Source organism: Lissotriton vulgaris, chromosome 7 (assembly GCF_964263255.1).
Source record: "Lissotriton vulgaris chromosome 7, aLisVul1.2, whole genome shotgun sequence".
Classification (NCBI taxonomy): Eukaryota; Metazoa; Chordata; class Amphibia; order Caudata; family Salamandridae; genus Lissotriton; species Lissotriton vulgaris.
The window spans coordinates 1,198,286,052-1,198,308,122 of NC_141695.1; the positions used below are offsets into that span (position 1 = coordinate 1,198,286,052).

At 41.5% G+C, this 22,071-nt stretch overlaps 1 protein-coding gene across 1 annotated transcript in view; it reads right to left on the reverse strand.

The window, feature by feature from the left end:
• The window catches only part of LOC147703161 (active breakpoint cluster region-related protein-like), a 372,854-nt gene that overhangs the window by 35,389 nt on the left and 315,394 nt on the right, over positions 1 to 22,071 (reverse strand). Inside the window, exons 21-22 of the mRNA XM_086931703.1 lie at positions 13,651 to 13,756; positions 8,911 to 9,055 (exon numbers count right to left, since the gene is read on the reverse strand). Coding sequence (XP_086787829.1) covers positions 8,911 to 9,055; positions 13,651 to 13,756 — 251 coding nt within the window. The remainder of the gene's footprint in view (positions 1 to 8,910; positions 9,056 to 13,650; positions 13,757 to 22,071) is intronic.

A 22,071-nucleotide genomic window follows, 5' to 3' on the forward strand; every position in this document is an offset into this window, starting at 1 on the left:
CTCCCCTAGGGCCCTCCCTCATCTTTTGTTTTCTGTGTTTTAGTGAGCCACATTTTTGCCTCTTCCCAAACGTAAACCTTGTACTCCTGTTGTGCCAAGAGTACCCTATGTGTCGTGTTCTCATCAGTGTGTGTAGCATGTTCTGCCTTCGCCATGGATACTCTTTGCTCCAGACTTTCAATTTGCTGTTTCTGAGTCTGTTTGTGACCCGTAATTAGGAAAATAGCCTGCCCTCGAAATACGGTTTTAGAAGCCTTGCACAGTGTCGTCGAGGATGTGACTGAGTATTGCTTTTCTGCAAAATAATTATTTGTCGTTTTAATGAGAGCTTTACTAATCTTATGGTTTTGAAGGTATCCGGGGTGAAGCGGGAATATCCGGCGACGTCTGGGAGTGGAGGCTGTGTATGTAGTGAGTACTGGAGAGTGGTCCGAAATACCCCTGGCTAAACGTGTGATCTCTGTAACCCCTGCCAGATCTGTTGCTAATGTGAAGATGTAGTCTAATCTGGATAGGCTATTATGTACTCCTGACTGGAATGTGAATTATTGTTCTGTCGGGTAACATGTTCTCCATACGTCCATTAAGCCAAGAGCCTCAACGAACTCCACCAGTTTAAGATTTGTGCTGCTGTGGTCTCTAGAGGGTTTTCTGTCCATCGAGGTATCCATGGTCGTGTTCAAATCTCCCCCTATTATCAGCTCACCTTGTGAGAGTATTAATAGGAATTTGCCCAGGGCCAAGAGAGTTGTCTGGTGTAATGTCAGAGGGATGTAAACTGTCACTAAGTTATACATTTTACTGTTCCATTGACATGTTATCGCTGCAAACCTTCCTTGGTCGTCTTTCCGGGACCCAGATATTATTAATAGGAAACGTTTGTTAATTAGGATCCCCACTCCCCGAGAGCCAGAAGTAAAGTCTGAGTGTACTACCATTTTGAATCCCCATCTGTCTTAGGCTTTACAGGCAGACCCTGTTAAATGTGATTCCTGGAGATGCGCTACAGCGGGGCCCTTACGTTTGATATATTTTAGGACCAATCCCCGTTTGATTTTATCTCCCAGGTCATTTACATACCACAACAGCACTTTAAAAGGAAGGCCAGATGGTCGGGAGGTCTGTATCTGGGTGTCCAAATCGTCAGCTATTGTGTCTATTTGCGTCCTATCTGTCATCTATCGAGATGTAGTGTTGTGCCGCCCGTCTATGTCCCACTGTGTAAATGCCAAGTATATCTTCTGATACTGCATCTTGCGTCAACATTAAAATTATGTCTATGAAAAACCCCTTAAACTTTACCCATCCCCCCTCCCTCCTCCCTGCCTCCCTGCACAGCGGATTTAAAACTACCAACCACCCCAACTCAGCAGAGTGCTTTTCCCCATAACTTTGTACTTGCGTAGGGGTGGAGAGTTTCTCCGCGCTCTCAGCTCACTCCCCGATTAGCTCATAGTTCTTTGCGATCAAACTGTACATTTTTGGTCTGTTCATCCAGAACATTGTTGGAGCATCACACAGGGTCTGCAGTGATAGTCTATGAATACGCAGGTTCCGTAGTCGTCAGATCAGTCTGAATTCTCTTCTGCATTTTGTTGTGAACCTTCTGTTGCTTCTAGTCCTGTTCTATTTTGCGACGCTGTTATCATGGATTGTTGCTTCTGCCTGAGTCCCTGTCTCCTTACATCCCCCGCCGGCCGCCATCCTTCCAACCAGTCCGAGGCTTCTTCAGGTGTCCCGAAGAAGCAAGTTTTGCCTTCCACCTCCACTCTCAACTTTGCTGGATATAGCATTGCGTATTTAAGTTCGCGGTTGCGGAGTTCTCTTTTCACTTCCATGAAGCTACGGCATTGTTTTGTCACTGCCGCAGAATAGTCCGGATATAGGGTTACATTGCAGTTATCTACTTGTATCGATTGGGCTATGCACACTGCCTGTCGGATGGTGTCCCGATCATGGAAGTTGAATATGTGCGCCAATATCGGTCTTGGGGGGTCCCCGGGCGGGGCCTTCCTCCCCCAGGGCACCCGGTGCGCTCTCTCCACCGAGAAAAAGCTGGACAGCACACATGGTTGCAGCTGGTTTTTGATGAGATCCTCGACAAAGAGATCCAGGGCCGGCCCCTTCACGCTTTCCAGGACCCCCACGAGGTACACATTGTTTCTTCTTGATCTACCTTACTGATCGTCAAGCTTATTCACTAGCTGCTTCTGTGTCAGCTCTAATGTTTGTATCCTCTTTTTCAGTGCCGCTGTGTCTATGGATAGAGCCGCCATGGTGGTTTCAACCTCCGTCATTCTTGTACTTATTTTGGAGACGTCGGCACGCAGTATTGTGATATCCATCGAGATTGTTCCTATGGATGTTTGCATCTGGTGCAGTGCGGCCATCACGTCTTGTAGGGTGGTCTCTTTCGCTTTGTAGGGCACTCTGGGGGGGGGATGAAGGGGGAGACCAGTAATTGCTGCTGCATGCCGCAGGAACGTCGTCCACGCTTGGCCTTTCGGTTTTCCTGGACCCTGTTGTGAGTCTTGCACGATAGGCCGATTGCTCCGAGGTCTGGTTTGGCCTTGGGGAGTCAGATATCTAGTTGTTCCACCCCCAGGTGGTTCGACCGTTGGTGCCCTACAACGTGCGCTGCTGGGTACCGCTTATAACTTCTATGTATTTTTTATAGCATCTGGAACCTCCACATTCCCGGTCCCACTGCTGAGTCTTAAACAGGTGCTAAGTTTGTATAGAGGCTGTGACGGATGTCTCTACTGGCCTTGTCTTTCTGCCACGTGTACCAGAGAAGTTTCTAAGTCCGTCTGAAGGGGTCCGGTCATTTAAATTAGTGCGCCATTTCTCCCGCACCAATGCCGCTATTGTCTATTCTTGGATGGGCCCAGGCACCCGCTATGCGCAGTCAGTTCAGCGAGGGCAGCCGGGGCGGCGGGCTATCAGGGTGTGTCACCCTCAATTTGGTCTTCACAACTCGCCTCTATCTGCCACTCAGTGGCACCCCGCACACATCGGCCAGTCCTCAGTGCGATGTTTCAGTGTTCTCTCCTCCCCTCGCACAGGCACCCCATGCAGCTACTGGGCACCTCACCGTGTGTTGGCTCACTTTTCCGTGAGGGCCTCCAGCAAGGATCTCAGTTCGGGTTGGTCCCCACTGCAGTCGGCCCCAAATTCAGGTGAGGTCCCGGCTTTCCCGCTGGTTCTGGGCCTCAACTACTCCGCCACGTCTTATTCCTCTATGGTCTCTCGCCCAAGGCCAGATCTTTCAGCGATCACTCCTCCGGTGTTTCGGAGTGTCCGCTTATGATTCGTGTGTGCTTTTGCGTCGGATCTATTACAGGATTGATTGGAGATGAAGCTTCGGGCGCGGAGTCGTCCTAGGCTGCGGTCATCTTCGTTGGCTGCTAGCCACACCCCCTCCCCAGCATTCTTAAGTAAATTATTTTTTACCATAGTTAAATTTAACAGAATGACTAACATTTTGATATAATTCTTTAAAGCACTGTTTCCCAAATTGGGGGTCGCACCCCACTGGTGGGCCACTGGTGGGCCCCAAGCTGTTTTTGGGTGGGTCATGAAAATCCAAGCAATAAATAGAGATCATTTTAAATTCTCTAGTTACCTTGTCACATTTGCTGTACTTCAAAGACAGAGTCAACTGTCAGGCTATGCCTTCTGACAAATTGCTGCTTTTTAAACATGGGGATTGGTGTTTACAAACTTCTCTCACTTTGTAGTCGGAGAAAGAAATGTAAGGTGAATTACGTGACAATCGTGCTGGAGTACAGGGAGTGTGAAAGGAAAGGCTGTAGGATGTCAGTTTTTGTAACACACAAAAAAATGTAAATACCTGTAAATGAACTGTTCACGTTCAGCAGTTAGGGAAGCAAAAATGAAGCACATTTTTATGTAATTGTGAAGTGTGATGGAAGCAAATATTTTATTAGGATCAAAACAAATCAGTACACTTAACTTGGTGATGTACACATGATTAATATTCAATGAAACACATTTTCCACAAATTATCATTTGTGTGCAATATAATTTGATCAGTAAAACTGTATGTCCATGCAAATTTAATGGGCATTTCAATGGAAAATGTGCTGTCTGTAAATGACTGTGGCAACCAAACAATGCTTTAGTTACATTAAAAAATCACCCACTGCATGTCTATTAAAGCTAGGTGGGTAGCAAAAGTTTGTTGTTCAAAAAAGTGTGTTGTGGCTGGAAAAAGTTGGGGAAGCAGTGCTGTAAAGTGTTGATTCGGAGGATGCGCGATGTTTGCTAGGCTCCCTGCGGGTTACAAACAATATAATTACATTTTCAAACATACTACTGCGAGTCGTATTTCCTTTCAATGGTCATCCAGCTCTATGACTTTTTTTTATGTAACTGCTGGTCTTGGTGAATTTGGAATTGTAAGAAATGTGAAAAAATTGCGGTCTTGTGATTTCGCAAAAGGTCAGTGTACTGTTTTGATGAAAATCATTAGAATCTATTTTCGTGAATCGTGCCATTTCACAGAAGAGGTTTTCTTTACTTGTTTTTCTCTTACTTGGTATTCTCCAAGGATTTATATTGAGAAGACATATGGCTGCTGCAGACGTCTAAAGGGCAATGAAAGGGTCTATTGAATAGCGTGGACGTGGTCTGAAGTACTTTTTGAGTGGGTCGGCCTCAATGGGCCACTGAAGTCGGACGTGTTGGCCATTTAACTGACAAAGATGTTTAGCTACACCACTGGGGGTTCAAAAAGGACACTGCATGGGCGAGGCAGGAGTTTGGAATGCTTTCAAGATGTGAAACAACTCCTTAGAGTAGTCGCTGTGATGTTCTCTTTTTATTTTCAGATACATCTTATAGGCCAGGATGTTGGCTTGTTAATGCCTTGACACTTCTGTGTAGCCTCACTGGTCAATGGGAGATTTATACGCAAACAACATCGCCGATTTTGGAGGCAAAGTATGAGTCCTTTTCAAAAAGCAAGCTGGGCTACTGAGAGCCTCTGTAGTTATGCTTAGATGGGTTACTTGCTAGGGATAGCAAATTTGTCTTGCCAATAGCTTTAGTGCAGTCTGACAAATCGCCATGAAAATTCGAAAAATAATTCTTCAGCTCTTACTCTATGCACATCCAGGGTAGCCATTTCTAGCTGAGTATTTTTAAAATAAACATGATTTACTTTTAGTAATATACTGAGTTGCTGGATTCATCTGGTCTGTCGTAGGGATACATAAGAACAAACTTAAATTACCCAAGACTTTCCTAGAGCTATAATCTACTTGGAAAAGAATGCTTTTTTGCTAGGAATAGTGGTCCTCCGTGTCCCTAACATTGTGACCAATAATGTGTAAAGACTTTGACTCCCATCCTATTGAAAAGTGAGGGTTTAATGTAGATGCCTGCTTGGGGAGAGTAAAGGGGGTGAATCGAATGAAACATCTGCCAATTTCATACACGCTTCCAGGAAATAGTAACATAAAGGATGAGACAGATGAAATAGAATATCAGATAATAAGGAATGTATTTTTAAATGACAAATCAGCTCACACACTATGAACATTGGAATGTTGGAAGCTGCATTGAAAACAATGGACTGCTCTGGGATTTTAATGGCCGGTAGAAGCCCGGAGCTCCAACATTCATTATTGCTGTGAAGAAAGGCCTCATGGAGCCCCATGGGCTCCGTGAGTCCTTTGTTTTATTTGTTGTAATATTCTGCCCTCTAGTGGCGGAATTTTCTAAGAGCCTTATAGCCCTCCGTAGCTGGGTTTGAAGTCCCCCTCCCTTATTAAGAGCCCGAGCCAAAACCTTTAATGGCTGCAATAGCCCGCTATGCCGGGCTATAAGGCTATATTAGAACATTGAAATGTTGGGAGCTCCATTAAAAACAATGGAGTGCTCCGGACTTCTAAGCCCGGAGCTCCAACATTTCAATGTTGTCTTTCACAGCTGTTTCTGTTAACATAGACCTCACGGATCCCCGACGGGCTTTCAATTCCCTTGGGTTTCGTGAGTCCTTTGTTTTCTTTGTTATAACATTCTGCCCTCTAGCGGCGGAATGCTCTAATAGCCTTATAGCCCTCTGTAGCTGGGCAATACCGGCAATAAAGTCCAGCTCCCTTGTTAAAGGTCCTCGCCGAACTCTGGAGTGGGCCTTTAATGGCTTGCATAGCTCGCCATGGTGGGCTATGAGGCTTTATTGGCTGATATGAGTAGTGTTAAACCTCCAGTTAGTTTAAAAACCCTACATTTTGTAGTAAGTTCATCAGTGGTTCCTTATGAGTCTCAGCTAACTAAGTTTGCTAAGCAGAATAGGATTTTAGTGAAATTGATAGATGGAGAAGCTTCCTTGGTGAAAATGTTGGATTGATTGGGGCCATCCAGAAAGCTCTGAATGGGCTATCTGATAAATCTCAACCACCCACAAAATGCCAGGAGTCTCACGCAAAGTGACCTTGGTGAGTACTTGGGAATGCATTTTGTACTCCAAATACAAAACTCCTAAGGAGGTGATATCTTCATTAAACTTAGGAGTGGTACCTGAAGGGAATATTTGTGATTGTGTTGGCCTAACTGATATCACACCTAAATATTTCGAAGTGGGCACTGGTCAGGAAGAGATCCCAGGGGTAACAAGCTTGCAGAGTGGGGAAATGTATTAACTGAGCCCCTGAGGGAGAAGAATGGTGCATACAAACACAGGGAGACATGGGGAAGAAGTTCCTAATGCATTTAGCATGGACTTTAAAAAGTAAAAAAAGGACGACAAAGCATTGTGCGCCTGTAGTGGGAGGTACTGTGCAACAAAGGGATCTGGGCAAATCACTCCTCCTTTAATTGACCTGTTTGAGGAAACACCAAAGGAAATTGAAATGCTGTTTTTATGTAATGCCCTAAAATGATCCCAAAAAATTGACAGCAGTTCATAGGCAATGTAGTAGTGCCTGGTGTTTGTAATGCGTTTTTGTCCTTTTAAAAAAAAAATTACGAATATTCCAAGTCCCCTCTCGGGGAAGTAAAGTGAATCTTTAAGCTCACGCTTGTGAATTCGCCACATCTATGGATGCTGGCAGCTGTAATGTCTCTCTGACAGAGGGTACATCCGGTGGCGGCAGTGAACTGACGGAAACCCAGCCCAGTGCATGCCCTGAGGTGAGCACAGAGTTACCCCACTAGAACTATATGTGTGCTACATTCTTATACTATAAGATAGAAGATCGATATTAAATAGAGCAGGGGTACCGGATGTTTTGCGCAGAATACTGCAAATAATGGTCCTTAGAACAGAGTATATTTGTCCAAATTTCCACGTACCTCATGGAATGAAACAACCAAAGTTGACTACTACTCTCTACGTATGGTTAATGCATAATGAACTAAACAGAGCATCTTCATATGCTCAGTTATGATCTACTACTGGTACCTGTAGGTCACAGTGAAGACTCCCCACTCAGAAGGATGACCATTGGTAAGAAGATCTTCAAAGGGAACACAGCTCAAAAAAGGAGTAACTTTTAAGAACAATCCTCCGCAGTCAGGGTGAAGGGTTCTAATTGGCCACGGAATGCTACCCATTCTCTTTCTAAATGTTGGAACCTACGTGAAAGATAGCAATACTGATATAGACTACTGTGACAAGGAAAGATGGGAGTGTTAGCGAAGAAACAAGATCTTAAGGCGAAAGGGTAGGAGAAATCAAGCCAGGATTTAATGCGGGATGCGATAGCCACATTACACAGGCTCCATGATATTGGAACTCTGGTGGACTGTGGCAGGGAACGCCTGACATGTTGCATGCTATGATTTCATTGAGTATCTATCTTGTTTGGTATCGTAATGCTCCAGGAGTTTGTGGAAGCGGATAACATCTTCCTAGAAGGATGTAATACTTTGGGAAGGCCTGCGACCAGAGGGGTTTGTGTGGCTTTTCATTGTTGTTTTCAAATTCCTTTTCTTTGAGGCTCTCACACTGGTTTAAGTAGGTCCAAACACACATGTTGTCTAACTTCAAACTACAAATGATTTCAAATAATGGAGTAGGGATGAGATCTGCATGAAGCTCTAACATTCCGCCTTTTGAGCAATCTTAACGGGTTGAGAAATAGCTGGTTATAGGCTTTCTGACAAGATGACCATTTGCCCTGGTGGGTTAAATGTTGAGTTAACCCTTGATGTGAATACAAATGAAATCACTATGGAACAAGACACCCATATTAAAAGTGACGTACCGGCAGCGCAAGGGGCTTTTCAATAAGCCCCATTGTGTGTCTATGCCTATTCAGCTGTAGGGTACCCTCCCAGGTGAGTTGTGTACCATACAAATGAACATAACATAACCTAACACTGTGAAGCCCTTTTTGACCTGGCGGACTGTAACTACCCAAGCTATGAGGAGCACACAGCATCTTTCCTTTGAGGTCTTTGGTCGAGGATCCCTGAGAGGCTGTCGCTCACTAGGCTTTCTGACTATTTGCTCAGGTTGATGAGACTAGACTCTATCCAAAACTGAAATTGGAAACTGTGACTCCACAAATTCGACAATTTAATTAAAGGGCAATATTATGTGTGTTATCTATCTTTACTCTTAAGCCTTATCATTGTAACTCAGTTGTGTTTTCTTTTATTTATAAAAACAAATCATGATTTTACGACTCTTCTCTACAAGTCTCTCTTCTCTCATTTTCTTCTTGTTTTTAATTCCTCTTTTTCCTTTACTAAATTCCTTGTCCTCACTATTTTTTCATTCTCCTCCCTTCAACACAAGCCTCTTCCGTCCTAATATTTTGCCCTAACCTCCTTTTTACCATTTCCCTAAATTCTTTCCCCTTCTCTTAATCTCCTTTTACCCTGTTCCTCGTACCCCCTTCTCACCAAATCACTCGCTGCTTCCTTCAGTTTACCAACCTGTACCACCACCTCCTGGGAGATGTGTGATGGGAACCCAGGCTGCAGCAACACGTCTCTCTGAGGAGGGCGGAGTAAGGTGGGTCCGAACACCGTGGCCAGGTTGTAGAGCGACATCTTATTCACAGATTCCCTGGAGGCCACACTGAAGAGGAAGAGAGAAAGAACAGCAAGAGAACATCCATGAGACCCAGAAGCAAGAAGCATCTAATAGTTCTTACTCAAAGCTGAAAATTCCATCAAAATCTTTTCTTTTTAATTTATTCCCAGAGGACTCTGGAGGGCATCTGGAAATCCTGCCATGTTATTGTGAATCATACTGGTGACCTCATAAATGTTTTGTGAACGTGATCAATTTTCGATGCTCATTGAATATCGCATCATGGCTGACCGCTTAAATACATGGGACCACACACACACACACGAGTAATTGACTTGGGGGCCTAGTATATCACATCTTGGTTGACCCGACTGTTTCCTCAGCAAAAACCTGCATTTTTTGATCACACAGAAAACACTGTTGGTGTCCTTCATCTCATCTGGCTTCTTATTATATCAGTGCAGGAACATGCAATAACAGAGTGCTGTGACCCTCATTCAGTACACCGTGGCAGGTAGTACTGAGACCTGTTATTTACTTCAGCCTTACATTTTGAACACTCTTTGAAATGACCTGCTTTGTTCCTACATCATCATAGGTTTTATGATTGTTGATGTTGGTGTTTTAATCAATTAGATGTCTTATTTAGATAATAAAGGATGCAGTGTTGATATAATTGCTTTTATGATTGCTTATTTACCTTGAGACAATAGCATAAGTGGGTGCATATTTTTGTGATTTGCTCGTTCCTAATAAATAATTTGACAATTGCCAATTTTAATGTAAACAGTGTTGACAGTGTGTGGTTTAATGTAAACAGCAGTTGATTACTCCACATCAGATTTTAGAATTAATTTGAGGTGCGGTTCTATCACAGAGGCCCATGAATAATGGATCCAAATTGGCAGATGGACCTAGTTGTTCACTTGAGATTATTAACTAAAAGGCAGCTTTGTTTACAAAGGTTTCTCGTGTAAGAGAACGTCCTAGAATAGCAGAGGAACCAAGGATTTAGAAGCACAACACTGCAACTGCTGCACTAACTTTATATTTAGTTCACGTTGGAATGTATAACATTATAGATGTAATCTTAACAGTTGTAAAATAGAAAAAAGAAACATATTCTTTAAATTTTTTATATATATATATATTTATATATTTATATACATATATATAATTTAATTCAGGTAACACGGGGTGGGTTGCCCCCGCCCCTACCCCATCGCTTACTCAGGGTTGTCACTCTTCCACTGTGCCTTGTTTCCCTTACCTGGCTGTATCTGGAGGCAGCAGTCCAGTTGAGGCATGCGGAAACACTGGGATGAGTAAATTGGGGTGAAGACATAAGTGGACACTTCTAGAGAAAGTGGTGAACGGTACAAACTCTCTCTGTCACACAAAACTGTGCGGCTGGGGACACTACCTGCAAGTCCGTTGGCTATAGTTTTGGACTTTTTGACCAGTGCCAGGGTCAGTATCTCTTTAACTAGGTGACTTTCAAAGTCTTTCTCATTACCCAAGTGTTTTTTTCTGGATACCCAGCCATATTTTACAAATAATTACTCTACAGAGGTTTACACACTTTTGTTTCATTCTTATCCTCGGCAAGGTAAACCTGAACATATCAAAAGAAAATATCTGTCACTTTCATAATGCTCTCCTGCCTATACTGTAGGGGTCACCAACTGGGAGGTGAAGAATACAAGGCCCAATGACCATCCACGTCTCTGCAGATGACACGTATGAGCCACATGTTTATGTTACAACTTGCAAGTTATGCAGCAAGGGCAGCTACTCATGTTCAATGAAACACATTGAGAGCTACTAATATTATTAGTGTTGTATAATCTGAATTTTGATATATATATATTAATTCAACCAAACAAAAGCTTTCTAATTTAATAAGCTGAGCTTCACACAGGTGAGCTACTCAGAGGTAGCTGGAAAAGCTACATTAGTTCACGAGCTACTGGTTGACAACCCCTGCTATAGAATATCTTAAAACAAACTAGGCCAAAAACGATTGTGAGGCCATGTCATATGCCTTGCCTTAACATTGGTGATCACAAAGATTAAGTAGGGACTTTAGACCCATAGCTAAGAACTCCTCCAAGTGTTGTCGAAATATTAACTTACAGATATCTGGTGCGCATGACATTGACTCCCAAAATACTGGTAAAATTGAGTAAATACTAGTAAATCCTCACTCACCTTGATGATATTTTGGTAGTCGGCCGTACGGTCATAATCAGCTGTAAGTTAATATTTCGACAGGGGTATTCTGACCTACAGCTCTCCAAAGGCACTACCAGAATTTCTTATCTATGGGAAGGTTGACTGGTGCATTGCTTTGCCACAGATGATTCTTCCTTCCAAATCCAGCCTGTCTGAATCTTGCAGAATGAAGCAGGTCTCTGGATCTACGCAGAGCTTCATCTGTAAAAGAATGGGTGCCGGTGTCCTACGCTATGCTCAGAATTCTGCGTCCGGTGCCATTAAATGTCAATGTGCCGAATATCAAGGCTGGTAGTCTTAAATCCATCTCATGCCTCTTTAATCCACTACCAGACACTACTTGTCCCTTTATCTCACTCTTGCAGGTACCTCTTTTCTCCCTTTGTGACGATTTTGCTATCTTTCTTTCCGATCTGTGTGTTTTTCCACATCTTGCACTCAGTAAATAACTGATGTGAGCCGGTCCCCAAAAACAAGTGCTGGCGGCCCCCACCGGCAACCACCTGCTCAAATTAAGCACTGAATACAAGTACTTTATTGATTACTGTGATGGGATCACTGAAGAAGACTCATTCAATTTATTTCAACCCTTAGATTTGTGCATAGATGTAAACCATTTGTAATATTGGCAAACTCTGGTGGGATTTCATAGGACCGGCTCCTAGGCACAGAGGAGATTCACCACTGCTTGCGCTGTTGGACCTGCTGACCTTACAACGGTCTGTCTATGACTGATCCATCGATAAATACGCCTCACTCAGACCCTGGTCGAAACTGCTTAAATCTAGTGGCTGGCTTGATGTGGAACTTCTTGATCTTTACTGCAGTTTAAAAGCTGAGAGCAGCAACCCGACTATGCTCAATGCATGCAACTTGTCTAAATTCTGAATAGGCATTCATGAGATTTCTCAGGCACCATCACCTTGAGCTAAAAGAGCTCTAACTTATTAGTGGGCGGATGGGCTTACTCAGAGAAGGTGGCCTTGGTGTGTACCACTTGGGTCTGGTTTCTAAGAGGGATGCACAACTCATACCAAGAAATTCAAAACCAAAAAGGTTATGATTAGGAGCACAATCCATTACATGCAAACCATGTCTAGGACACCAAACACCATGCTTATGACATCACCCTTAAAGAAACATGCAATTACAATTGTAGTAAATCATCTCATCTAGCAGATGACAGTACATAGCACATTACCCTTAACATTCAAACAGATATGACTGTCAATGCAGTATCATTACTGTGTTGGTATTTGTTGGTATAAGTATTGTGTGGTCAAACGCACTGCATTTGTGAGTGAGTTATGGTTTGTATGGCTCTTGCCTAACTTGCGAATTTCATGTTTATTCAGTTTCAATGTGTAAACATACCTGCACTTTAACTGTTTTAGGTGAAGTTCTGAGGATTTGTTAACATAAGTTGATTGACTATAGCTAAAGCTACCCACATCTTCAGTTTAACCATTATTTTTTCACTGAATTTTGGGGTATTTTCGATTACATACCACAACCAAAAGTTCTCTGTGCCCAACGGTCTACAGCCAGCAATCTCCCACTGTTCCAACTGGGGTGGCAAAAGCTTTCTACACATTACCACCAGACTGTGGAATCAACTGCCACTTTCACTGAAAAACTCACTAGACCTGATATCTTTCAGGAAGGGTCTGAAGACTTGGATTTTTAAGGCCTAGTAACACGTGGTAACTTGTTTCTTTGCTTTTCCCTCTTCAGTCTTTGTTCCCTCATGGCTGGCAGGATGTTGGATGTTAGCGCCTAGACGCCTCTGCGTATTAGTTGTGCTATATAAATATATATATATAAATTAATGTGCAGCTGGTGAAGTGCCCAACACTCCATTGGTGATCAACACCTGCTAAGCATGGCCTTTGATGGTGCCTGTCAGGCTTGGCCACAGGGCCTTGACTTGAAGCCTTGTGGCCAATGCTCGAGTGTCGGCCAAACCTCAGTGCACGTGGCTTTTGTCCATGCGCAGCCGGGATGGCTGCATGGCATGACCACTGGTGGCCAGCATCCACAGCGTACAGTCTTTGGTCGTGCACAGGAGGGGTTGACTGCAGGGCCTGGTCTCCAGCCAGGTCCTGCCCCCAACACTCCACAGGAGGCTATCCCCTCTTGACACATCCAAAGGCTTTGCGTTCCTTGTTTTGCTGCAGGATGTGGCTTCCAACCTCTCATCAGGCTCTGCTGACAACCATCCAAGGAGTGAGAGGTGCTAAATCCATTAAGGATGAGAGCTACCTTCTGCAACCCTCTGCTTTTAACGAACAACCCAAATCAGTACGAACACTTTGATAATCTGCTGCTAAACATGTTTTCTTTTTTATAGTGACCGTGTTAAGTGATAAAGGGTGGTGTTTCATCGAGGAAGGTGACATTCTTACTGCTTCAGATGTTCCAGAAGGAAGAGGAAGGTGTGCAGATTGACATCCGGAAGTGATTCCAGCAGCACCCGCATCCGTCTATCTTTATCGACTGGGTTAGAAATGTCTAGGAGAAATCATGTAAATATAATAACATGTTAGAAAAGAAATTCATATGCCATAGGAGCATCCGATAGGTGTGGCATCTTCATGCACCAGTGTTATCTTTACCCTTCACTGCCAACTTCATTCACCCGAGCCAACTTCACCCAACCTTTTCTAACCATATCAACGTCATTCAACAGTGCTTCCTTAACCTAGCGTCTTTTAACCATACCACATTCATCCACCAGACCCAACTTCAACCAACCTCATCTAACCATACTCACATCACCCACTAGTGTCAATTTCAGCCCACCTCATCACACCACACTTTAATCACCCACCAGTGCTAGCATAACTCACTGTAGCCATGCCACCAAACACCATCATTAGCAGTAGGAGCATCCTTCAGCAACAGCAGCATTTTCAGCAGTCTGAACTAAATCTTGAGAGAATATAGCATGCTTAAAAGAATGTAGATTGGAACTGTACCATGTCAAACTGTTTTACTTAGGGTTTTTTAAAAAAAGGCTGTTAATAAATATGATTTGATTAATTGTATGTTTCTTACCATTTAAAAAAACTGTCCTGAAGAAGGTGTTTTAAAGCAAAAAAACGAAACGCTGTGTCGACAACTGTTTTTTCCAAACCATTGTTTTGTTCCATATTATTTTTTTCCTGGTGACAGGAAATTTGTAATTGTATTTTAATATGTTTTTTATGATATTGATTTGATATATACAATAATGTACTGTACTGAATAAACCATGTATTTTTATAAATTTTGTTTTGTAATAAGTTTTTAGGACTTACATCCACCTGTTATCTTTGGATATTAGTCTTTTGACATGTTGGTACTAGTTTTCCCTTCTGAGTTCTGACAAACATAACACTATCCTACGGTTAGGTTTTGTGTATTCATTCTGTGTTAGGGACATTGTTGCTTTACTTGAACTAAATCTCGGCCATCACTCCCACCTCCCCCAGCAAGATCAGTGTCACGCATGCCGTGATGTCCCAGTCACCAAGTGGCAATGGCCGTCCATCGTCGCTGCTCTCTAAAAGTGTAATAAATCAATTTGGGGCATCTCCAGGGATGCCCACTGGAGTGTTGCATCAAGGCAAGAAACTGAATCCACCACTGGATTCAGAATGTCCAAGATGGATATAACTTCCTCCATAATGGTTACCGGTACCTTTGCTCCACAAGCAAGCACCCTTGCCCTCTGTTTGATTGCTTGCTGCACCCGCTGTAGGCTCTGTCATGGCACCTGTTGTTGTTGCTGTCACTCTGTTTCTGTTTAGTTTGTGCTTAGTAAATCACGTATCAGTTTACTTTCAGGTTGTAGCATATTTTCTTTTTCGAGTGAGGCTTTCAAAAAGTACTTTCTTGCTTTCTATTCTAGGTAGATTGTAATGCAAAGTAAGGAGAACAGACATACTTTTTCCATGGCACTCAAACCACAGCTGGTTGGGGTTACAGGACATTCCAGAAGCCTATTTTGGGGGGATACCAAAGATCATATTATTTCTTTTTTCCCTGAGGCTTACAATGCTAGCCCGGCTTTCTCACGCAAAGGTTGTTTCGAACAGAAATGTTTCGCGAAAATGGGCAGTTGTGAGGGAAATATACGCATGATGACTTACTCTCGTGAACTTATGGTGTAAATGAGGATCACACACTGAGATGTATTGCAAGAGACCATTTCCACATACCCTTCCCTTCTCTCCTAGCACACATAAAACATGTAGTTCTTGTGAGAATTGGGCATGGTAAACGAGAAAACAACTACAAAACTTTATCCCCCCTCTGAGCAAAGTAGCTATCTTCTGGGCAGCAACATCCGGTGATGTAGGAAACCATGGAATACATGGTGTACAAAGATAAGTAGCTACAATGTGTTTTTTTTTGTTCAATTGTGTGCAAAGGCGCATACAGAATTGCAGAAGCTGTGGAGAGACACTATCCTCTTGAAGCAAATTTTTTTGGGGCTGCTACAAAAGGAGTGGTTTCCTTCTGCAATGCTGTGCACAAGACTGCTGTAGGTTCTTAAATTGGTAGCTGCTGTAACAGTGAGGGGTCTTGATTCTCCATTTTGAATGTAGCTGGTCAATCACACTATTGGTGGCATTTACACTCTTTTCCTTTGGCTCAAACGCCACCTACTTTTGCATGCGTCTTGGCCTCCCCCTTCCTGCTTGTGTCCGGGCTCCTCATGGCAAACGGGCGGCTTGCCCTCCATTTTGTGCATTCGCGCACCACTCTCAGGTGCATGGTCCCTAAGGCGGCTTATTTCTTCAGCCCCTTAAAGTCCCTCTTTGTGCTAAGCCTAACAAGGCTGGTCCAAATTGGAGTCTGCAGCAGAACCTCAGAACCATTCCAGAAATGTATCCAAGGACTACAGAAAGCACTACAATGCCAATCAAGTGGCAGGCAGTGCAATAGACAAAAACTAATAACAAAACAAACAATTGTATCTGAGGTTTTAAAGGCACATTTGAGACTCAGGGCCACCAGATGGGAGAAATTGCTACCCAGAGGATCCGTCAAACACACTAATATAGTTTTGTTGAGATTTCTTACACTTTTTAGACGTGTTCTCTCTTTTTAGGACTTACTACGTGATTTGTGTATGTCTGTGTGCTTCATTAGACCAAGGTAGTTGATGGAGCAGATTTCATCTGCAGTCAGGCATTGTTTTATTTTTTGTGCTTCAGACAGACTGCATTTAAATTGCCACGCACATTTTGGTGCAAGTTAAAAACATGGCACATAGAAAAACATGAAAGTGAGGCCAATTCAGTCTGACATGCTTTTGCTGAATTAACATGTGTTTTTGCAATGTAGAGAAAAGTGGCCTTTTTAGCTTTGAAGATTAATAGAATGTGTTTCTCTCTTCCCAGCGCATCCCATGTAATCTAAATCCACTATTTCTGTCTAAAGAGACTTTGACTTGTTGCATATTTTGATAAATATTTTCAGTTAATAACACCTCTTTTTCTTGTTGTACATTGCACATTTATTTTGCATATTGTACATAAATAATAGAAAAGCTGGTTTACACTAGTAGCTTGGCTAGGTAAACATTTATAAGGAGTATTAGTATGAAGTTGGGAAACATAATGTGCTGATTTACATGAAATTAACATTATCTTTTTGTTTATTTTATTTTTGGGGCCTAACATTAAATGGCTGCCTGTGAAACCATCAAAAGCTATGACTTGCTTTGAATGAGAAGGGAGCATGCGCAGACTGTGGCAGCTTTCCTCATGCCAAGAAGTGAAGGACAGCTTGAACTGTACATTCTTCTGATTGTGCCAATGTACCAGCTAACTAAAGTATCCGTCCTACTGCGCTGAGAAAAGGAAGGAAGAATTAAAATGAAACATTTTCCCTAGTAAATGTTGCAAATGTTTATAAATGTATTATTCATGTATGCTTCTTTTGTTAAAACTGTTTTTTTGAATGCGTCAGGGTGATGAGAACTCATGCCACCATGACTAACCAATCAACATACAGGTTTTCCTGAAATGCAACATTTTGTGTAGTCTGCCAAAATTTTGTGTATAAAAACTGACAGGGGCTGACTTTCTCAGCTCAGCTGGCTTCTAGGCTCATTAGGGGGTGTGTGAGCTCTTGAAGAGAAGGAACAGATTAGGCCAGACAGCCTATGGGTTAGGTACGAGAACGTCCCGGGAGATTGCTGAAGGGGAGGTGCGTCCGAGGAGACTCAGGGGGAGGTTTCTTGCTTCCACGTCATATCTTGGCACTGCAGGCGCATTCCTTTGAGGACTGGTGAAGGAGGGGCTATCTCACTCCCTGCTTGCTCTTTAGACACAGACAGACAGAGAGTGCAGCTGATTAAATAGAATTAGATGCTAAACTTCATGCTTTGACTAATTAATTAGGTCTGAAAAGATGTATTTGTCTTATGCATTTATTTCTCTTAATGGGAGATTTTTGCAAACTATTTGATTTTTGATTCGCCTTGCAAGACTATTTTTCTTAGAAACTCTTTAAGAATTTTGAATGACATTTTGCGCCACATTTTCTATCCTATATGTAATGGTTATATGCAGACTGTAAAATGTTCTGTATTAATGCTATTTTTTCTGTTTTCCAAATTCTGTAACCTGATTGATATTTTACTAATGAATAAAGGGTCAGAGAAAAATTAACTTTTGACTAGAAAATAAAACCCTTTAAATACTCAACAACTCTCTTTATTGGCTTAAAATAATAATTGCATTTTTGGCTGTTCATGATTATTAAAGTATCCTGAAGGTAATACATGGTGTGAAGGGCCCAACACCTTTTGAGCGGTAAATTAGAGGTAGCATGAGGGTTTTGCATTGAGAAATTACCAGAAGAAATTACCGCTCCATCAGTTTTTGGTAATCAGAGGATGGTCATTATTGATTAGTTTGGTGATTAATGATTATTGATTTCACCATCAACTACTCAATTAATGGATCATTGACCTTAAGAGGGAAATAAAATAATTGCCCAAGTTAGATAAATGTCCAAGTCCTGATTCCTGACTCCAATGCTCAGAACCTGAAGACTGGCAAAGCAGTACTGAAAGGTGAAGCAAGAAGTGGTGTGAGTATAAATAGGGTTGTGAAATGTTGTTAATATGCTAGCATGTATTTTTGAAGTGTTGAAAATAGTAAGGGTTTTTACTGTTGGTGACATTTTGCTCATTTTGAATTAATGGTGTTATTGATTATATTGGTAATTTCATAGGACATACTTTTTGGTTATTGATTACATGTTTTAACTCTTTATGTTAAGTAAGTGTCTTGTTCTATGTTGTCTGAACACGCAGGTATGCACACCTGTGGAATCCCGGGAAGGAATAGCGGGTGGTAAATGGAAGCCACACTGCACTGAGGTTACTCGTCTGTTGGAATAGCACTGAGAAGCTAGGTAGGGCTGGCAGTGTTAAATTAGGGACTATTTTCTGTGTGAGTGATTGATAGCAAAGAGTTTGCTGGTGAAACTTTAGTCTGATATCACCTAGAAAGGGTCACACTGAAGGAGTAGCAGGTTCTTCTGAGCTTGATTGACAGCAAAAGGGTTCGCTGGTGAAACTTTGGCCTAAGATATATCCTGAAGGATAAGTCCAAAGGAGTAGCAGGTTCTTCTGAGCTTGTGTGAAGGGTAAGCGGAAGGGATTTACCTGTAGTGTTTGAAGAGTAAACGGAAAGTCTTACTTTGTGAGGGGTAAGCAGAATGTGTTACTCGCAGTGAATATGAATCTATCCTTTATTTAGCACAACAGACAGAGTAGCGAATGTATTTATGTTGTTACTAACAGATTTATTGATTAAGAGAAATATTGCAGTAAGATTTTGTGGAGGGTCAGTAGTAGGAGTAAAACTGACTGAAATTGAGACTGACAGCTTTGTAAAAGAGAAATTACATTGAACTATTGCAAAAATGAAATTGTTTGAAGGCTTAAAGAAGCTGTTAGGAGGTAAAGTGAAAAATTCGATTTTTATTGGTGATGCTCCTGAAGGAACACCTGTGCATTTTATGTCTACCAATTTGGGACAAAATACATGTATGTGGGTTCAACAATGGTGCAAGATTACTGAAAAAGAGGGTGTTTTGAGGTTTCCAAAAGATGGTACTTTTGAACTGCAAATTATTGACAAATTAAGGGAAGTGTTATGTGAAATAAATACACCATCTAAAGCTGCACAATTTGAGGCCTTAAGCATATGGGAAAAGGTAGCAAGAGAGAAAGCAAGTGAGGATAAAAAGGTAAAGCACCAAATGCAGGAGAAGAGAATTAATGATGATAAAGAGCTTCAAATAAATAATGATTCAGGTGATGAAATAATGGATGCATTGTTAACTGAGTGTCCACCACTTTATGTGGTTCCCATTAAAAATACTGAAAATAGTGTACTAGTAAGCACTACAGTGGCTACTGCTTCTGTGGAGCAGAGAAAAACACAGATTGAGAAAACTGTGCAAACATTTTATATTGACCCATTACCTGTTGATTCAGCACTGACAGTGATACCTCCAGGTGTTACTGCTTCAAATGTGCCTGATATAGTCCAAGAATTGCTAACTGCAGATGCACAGATAATGCATAGAAAAATTATGACTGTCCCAATTAATATGGTCCCTACTGAAAAGTTTCAAAGAACTGCAGAAGGAGTGATTATGGCAGAGTTTATTTCAGAAACTCAGAATACACAGATTATTGAACAGAAATTACCCCAAGCACTGAAAGGTGAGGAAAACATGGTATTTACAACATCTGCAGCCCCAAATAAAATAAATGTAATTGAAAATGTTATTTTTCAAACCTGCTTAGAGGAAGCAGCAGTGATTAAAAATATTGAAAACATGGGAGAACATATAAACACAGGCCCTGAAAAAGAGAGACAGCGTAGTGTTTTAAATTCAGCACTTGAACATGGAGAAAATAACAGTCCATGCTGTTTAAATCATGAAAATGTGAACAAGTGTCAGGAAAAAAAATTAATTTCCCTGAGTAAGGAAACAGTTGCATGTGCATTAACTACACATAATGGCCCGACAGATTTGGCTCAAAAATATGAAACTGATGTTTTAGGAAGTTTTTCATCTCAGAAAGGTTTTAGGGTACATATGGATGATGAAGCAAATGAGAAAATGTGTTCTTCAGGAATGCAATTGCACATTGCAGAAATACAATATGTTTTTAAATGCAATGGGTTTGAAAAATTAGGAGACAAATGGGCAAGAAAACATGAGAAGAAAAAGAAACCACCAGACCTAGCAAGGAAACTGGAAAAGGAAAAGAAGCCACCAGATTTAGTTGAGAAAAATAATAAGCAGAATGAGGGAGAAGCTTTTGCTTACTCATTGAGAGAAATGGTGGGAGAAGTGCATTTTCATATGCCACAGAATAAAAGTGAACTTGCAGCATTTCTGAACACAATGCCACAATTGAGAGACAGAATTATGCTGTGGTACCCAAATGTTGAGGGATTTGTTGAAATTTTAAAAGAGTTGTGCATTAATTTGGAAATGTTCTTTTACATTGTCATGGAGACTGAATTGTGGTTTGAATCTAAAGTTTTGCAAAGGCCAGGTGAGGAGACAGTGAAAAGGGTTTGCATGAATGCACCATCATTTTCTGTTGTTATGGAGGAAAATATAGCAGTGCTTATTTTCCTGAAGGGTGGAGTGCCAGCAAAGGATGTTGCTTGGGTACAGATTAAAAGAACACAGGATGGAAGTAAAGTTGGTTTGGTTTGTAAAAATTCAGGTATGGATGTTGTACTGCTGGAAAATGTGTCCTTTTGCCATCTTTCTAGCAGATTTGAGCATTGGAAGAAGAAAAATAAATTTAAACATGATGCACAAAAACATGGAGAAATGCAGATGCAAAATATGCAAGCTAAGCAAATGCAAATGTCAGTTCAGAAACAGGTACCTATGGCAGGAATTTTCCAAGCAAAGATGGTCCCACAAAATATGGAAAAAGCTCAAATTAATTTAAATAAGGTGTCCAGAGCAAATGTGAATTTTTTCCATAGACAAAATCAAAACCCAGTCCAACAGGTTGCTGTGTTTGAAAATGAGAGTTTTAACCCTCACAATTCTGAATTTACCAAGTCCATTGTGAAGGCAGTGGAAAGTCCAGATTTAATTGCAGGAGTTTTAAACAAAGAAATTATAAACCCAGTTTTAGAAAAATTTGCACCAAAATTAGGCCCATTTGAGGGAAACTGCAAAACTGTTGTCTGTGATTCAGGCCTAGCAGAAAAACAATTGTTTTGCAAATTAAACAGCAGAGATTACTGTACATCAGATAATGTTATTTTTCAGATTCCTGATGAGGATGTACATTTTAAAATGGCCCAACAAGAAACAGTTGTAGCATTATCTTCAGAAAAGACAGTTGAAAAATTACCTTCTGTTTTTGAAAAGGTAATAAACACAGAAATAAGAGAGTTCACAGAGAAGGATGCCAGATTAATAAAATATGCAGAACATGTCTTATTAGAATTAGAACCAAATGACATGTATTCAGGAACACCATCAGTTGCAGAAATGTTACCAATAAAAGGATTTTTGATGGAATTGATTGGAAGTTTGTGTAACTTTCTGATCACAGGCGCACAGAAAATAAATGAACAGAACAGAATAGTGCAGGAGATTAAAAGCATATTTTTTTCATGTTGTCCTGTGGTACCGAATCCAGCCAATATATTTTTTCACATTCCATGTGCTGAAGAATGGCTCACTTTTATTGATTTTTGCAAAGCTCATGTCACAGTGCCATTGCATGAGAATAGTCAGGAGTACTGTCAAAAAGAACATGAATACCT